Source organism: Megalops cyprinoides, chromosome 12, assembly GCF_013368585.1.
Source record: "Megalops cyprinoides isolate fMegCyp1 chromosome 12, fMegCyp1.pri, whole genome shotgun sequence".
Taxonomy (NCBI): domain Eukaryota; kingdom Metazoa; phylum Chordata; class Actinopteri; order Elopiformes; family Megalopidae; genus Megalops; species Megalops cyprinoides.
The window spans coordinates 26269484-26273241 of NC_050594.1; the positions used below are offsets into that span (position 1 = coordinate 26269484).

Here is a 3758-nt window from a genome sequence, read left to right on the forward strand (position 1 = left end):
AACGTTTGTTTTAAATAACACATTTTAACTGAATGTATTAACGTTTTTCTTTTTCTTTTAAAACAGCGCCGTGCGAAGGAGCTAATGCACAAAAAACATCGAAGGCAATTAAGTATTTGAAGACAAAAAGCAAAGGTCAGAATGTTTTCGTTTCTAAAAGGCGCTGTCGAGCTTTGGGAGGTGCTGAAATCCCTTTACGCTCCTTTCCGCGTGATTGGCAAACTTGACAGTGATTGACAGGCATCCATGGCAACCACGCAACCAATCTGCCAAGTCCAATAGAAAATCAGCAGAGGGCTGAATGTCTTTTTTCTTCAAAAAACATCTCGGGTCTAGTTGTATACTCTCGTACTTGCAATCTACGAAGTTCACCCATCGAGGCTGCTATAGTCAGCCAGAGGGCATCGTTCCTCGGTGTTTTTAACGGTTGATCTGTTAACTTTGGGATTGCCTTTTTGTCTGGATCCGAAAGGGAGAGAGGGTAAGCGAGAGTGGGAGCGAGTGTGAGTGAGACAGAGAGACAGCGGGGAAAAAGAGAAGCATCCATGTTTCAGCTGCCTATCTTGAATTTTAGCCCCCAGCAGGTAGCGGGGGTTTGTGAGACTTTAGAGGAAAGCGGAGATATTGAACGTCTCGGTCGCTTTCTCTGGTCGCTGCCCGTTGCTCCTGCAGCCTGCGAAGTCCTCAACAAGAATGAGTCGGTCCTCAGAGCGCGGGCCATAGTGGCCTTCCACACCGGGAATTTCCGAGAGCTCTACCACATCCTGGAAAACCACAAGTTCACTAAAGAGTCTCACTCGAAACTGCAGGCCCTTTGGCTGGAGGCACACTACCAGGAGGCGGAGAAGCTGAGGGGCCGCCCGCTAGGACCGGTGGACAAATACAGAGTCAGGAAGAAGTTCCCTCTGCCCAGGACGATTTGGGACGGGGAACAAAAGACGCACTGCTTCAAGGAGAGAACCCGACATTTGCTCAGAGAATGGTACCTACAGGACCCTTATCCGAACCCTAGCAAAAAGAGGGAGCTAGCACAGGCAACGGGACTTACTCCCACACAAGTGGGAAACTGGTTCAAAAACCGCAGACAAAGGGATAGAGCGGCGGCGGCAAAAAACAGGTATGTTCGTGTATGTACAATCGCACCCTCCTCAGCCCCTCACGTAGTTCTGCCGCTTTATTTTCCTGCAGTCGTGCTTTCTCTGTGTACATTAGTCACTTCAGCGGATAATGGAAAATGTGTCATTTCCTCTTGCAACTGGTAGATTATTTGAATGGAACATATTATTACAACAAAGAAAGAGTATAATTTTAGATTTAAATTGTATGTGTACCGTTTAACCTTTTTCAGCATGAACTGGATTCCCAACATCACCGCCCCCCCCCCTCCCACATCTCCAAAACCAGAATAAATAAAATAATAAAATAGCCTACATGTTATAAAATACCTCCTTATGTAGACCAAGGTTATTTGCGTGGGGTGAACAATTGACTTTTGTGGTCACCATTCAACAGAACTATACATCTGAAATTCCATTACAGGACGCATTACGTTTAGTGATGGGGCCTAAAATAGTATTCCAAGATTCTGTTCTAAATAGCCAGGCTATAGTTTGCACAAATAGAAGAGATAATGGGCACTTAAATGTCTTATAACCACTTGCTAGTTTATTAAATGAATAATGTTATCTCTATCCGTTTTGTCGGATTATTAGAACGAGGTTGCTCTAAAAAATGAACCATTCGGGTTTCGAAGAAGTTGTGCAACGTTAAATATTTTCAGACAGACGGCGCAATTTAAACGTGACTTCCAAGCTGATTGGTTATAATTTAAAGAACTGCTTTGCTGTGAGTGTCGTCAGGCTTACTGTCAAGTGAATGCAATATGTCAAAGTACAGCAACTGACAAAGGCATTTTTTTTCTTCGTATTTTATGAATTGATACATAGTCATACTGCGCTGTGTCACTGTAGATCTTTCTCAACCAGTCCATTCATTTCGATTACTGTCAAGCTGTTATTTTCATTAACGCAATGCTAATACTATCGAGTTCTATCTTGTAATTTTCTGAGGGAGTAGTTTCAGAGATACGTTTACCCATCAACTACTCAGGTCAAATCCATACCTGATCTCCTCTCCACTTGCATTTTCTGGGCTGGAATGAAGAATTATACGTGTGACTATTTGAGCACTTTGTTGTGTGATGAAATTGAAATTATTAGTAATGATAACATCAAGAACAGCATGAAAACAAACATACGAAAAAAAACAACAACAACAACACTAATAATAATAATAATAATAATAATAATAATTTATTCGTCTGGCAGTTCATCCTGACTGTCTGCATTCCTACTAATCCAAATTCTGCCTGTTATATACTTTATTATTATAATGAATAAAACTGGATTGAATGTGATTATGATCGTCACTTGCCATTTCTGTCTTTTGCTAAGGCTGCAACAGCAGGTCCTGACCCAAGGTTCGGTTCGGTCTCTGGCCGAGGAGGATGTCGCGGTGGACCGACTCGGTACTGCGTCCAGCCCCGAAGCTAGTTTGTCCAGCAAAGCCGCCGCCTCGGCGATATCTATCACTTCCAGCGACAGCGAATGTGACATCTAACAGCGCGGGCAGCCCGAAGGAAGCAAGAGGAGAAAAATTAACGCGACTAAAAGGAGGGAGATCACGACAGACAATCTAACAAAAACAAAAACAGTGCCTGCATTGAAGTAAAGAGAAGGTGTTCTTTTTTGAAGGCTGCCAAACCGCGAGGGATCCACGGGAATGCCCTGTCTTAAATTTGTCATTTTAAATATTCATTTTTTTCTCAATTATGTATTTTTTTCCATAACGGATGACTGAACTAAAAAAATAAGAGAAAACTATAACATGCCGTGAAAAAGGACAGTGGAAGATATTTGAAAAAAAAAACAAAAAACATAGATCTTCACCATTCTTTTTTTGGGAGGACGAAAAAGCTGATGCCTCAAAAAAAAAAAAAAAAAAAAAAAATGTTGAGCGCCTGCCCTGCTTTTCTGTGGGTATTTCATGTTGAAAAAAGACGCTGTGAAATTTTTACTTTACTTTTAAAGTTTTATAAATAATGTTTATTTACTTATTTAAATGATTGGCTCTGTTAGATTTTCGTCTTCATTTGCTTGATGTTTTTAATATTTGCCTCGTGCACAGGTGAACCGTAGAGCAGTGCGCTGAATAGTGGACATATGTTTCAGTAAAAAAGAAAAAAAGATAACTTAATAAATATTTGTTGATCAAAGCAATTCACTATCAGGGTGTTTTATTCTTAACAACTGAGGTGAAATGTGAGACCTGTATTTTTAGTGGCCTACATAAGATGACAAAGGTTCTGATAGCTGTTCATCTTTTCCCAACAACGCGACACAAACTGAAGAGTCTGGATTAATGGTCTCACAAATTTATTCTAAATCCTCTGGGGTGAGTTCATTGATTGGACTAGAAATGGGCCAACCGATTTGGATTTTCATTAATTATCAGTATCAGTTTTGATACTTCTCAAAATAAAAAAAGCGTTTTCAAAATGAATAATATGAAAATGCGGGACAATAAATATAGTATTATGAATAAGTAATATGATCACATATTATAACTAACGAGCAAAATACACAGGTTGTAGTATAAATTACGTTTCTGCGTTTCTGCATGGATACCAGTATACCTAGGCCCACAGAGTCCATGTGAATAATGGTGTTCCCCATCATTTCACATATACAGCATGTATT

The 3758-nt window shown here is 40.3% G+C and overlaps 1 protein-coding gene across 1 annotated transcript; it reads left to right on the forward strand.

Moving 5' to 3' along the window:
- The first annotated feature begins 545 nt into the window (after positions 1-545).
- LOC118787105 (homeobox protein SIX6) lies at positions 546-2755 on the forward strand. Its single transcript, XM_036542534.1, has 2 exons — positions 546-1117; positions 2454-2755. Exons 1-2 carry the CDS (start codon positions 546-548, stop codon positions 2617-2619), a joined length of 738 nt encoding a protein of 245 aa, XP_036398427.1. The 3' UTR covers positions 2620-2755.
- The last annotated feature ends 1003 nt before the right edge of the window (positions 2756-3758 follow it).

Bases quoted from the DNA above. Each gene is read 5' to 3' on its own strand.
- LOC118787105 (XM_036542534.1), top strand. From the start codon at position 546: ATGTTTCAGCTGCCTATCTTGAATTTTAGCCCCCAGCAGGTAGCGGGG. The intron at 1,118-2,453 runs GTATGTTCGTGT...TCTTTTGCTAAG, and splicing joins GCGGCGGCGGCAAAAAACAG to GCTGCAACAGCAGGTCCTGA.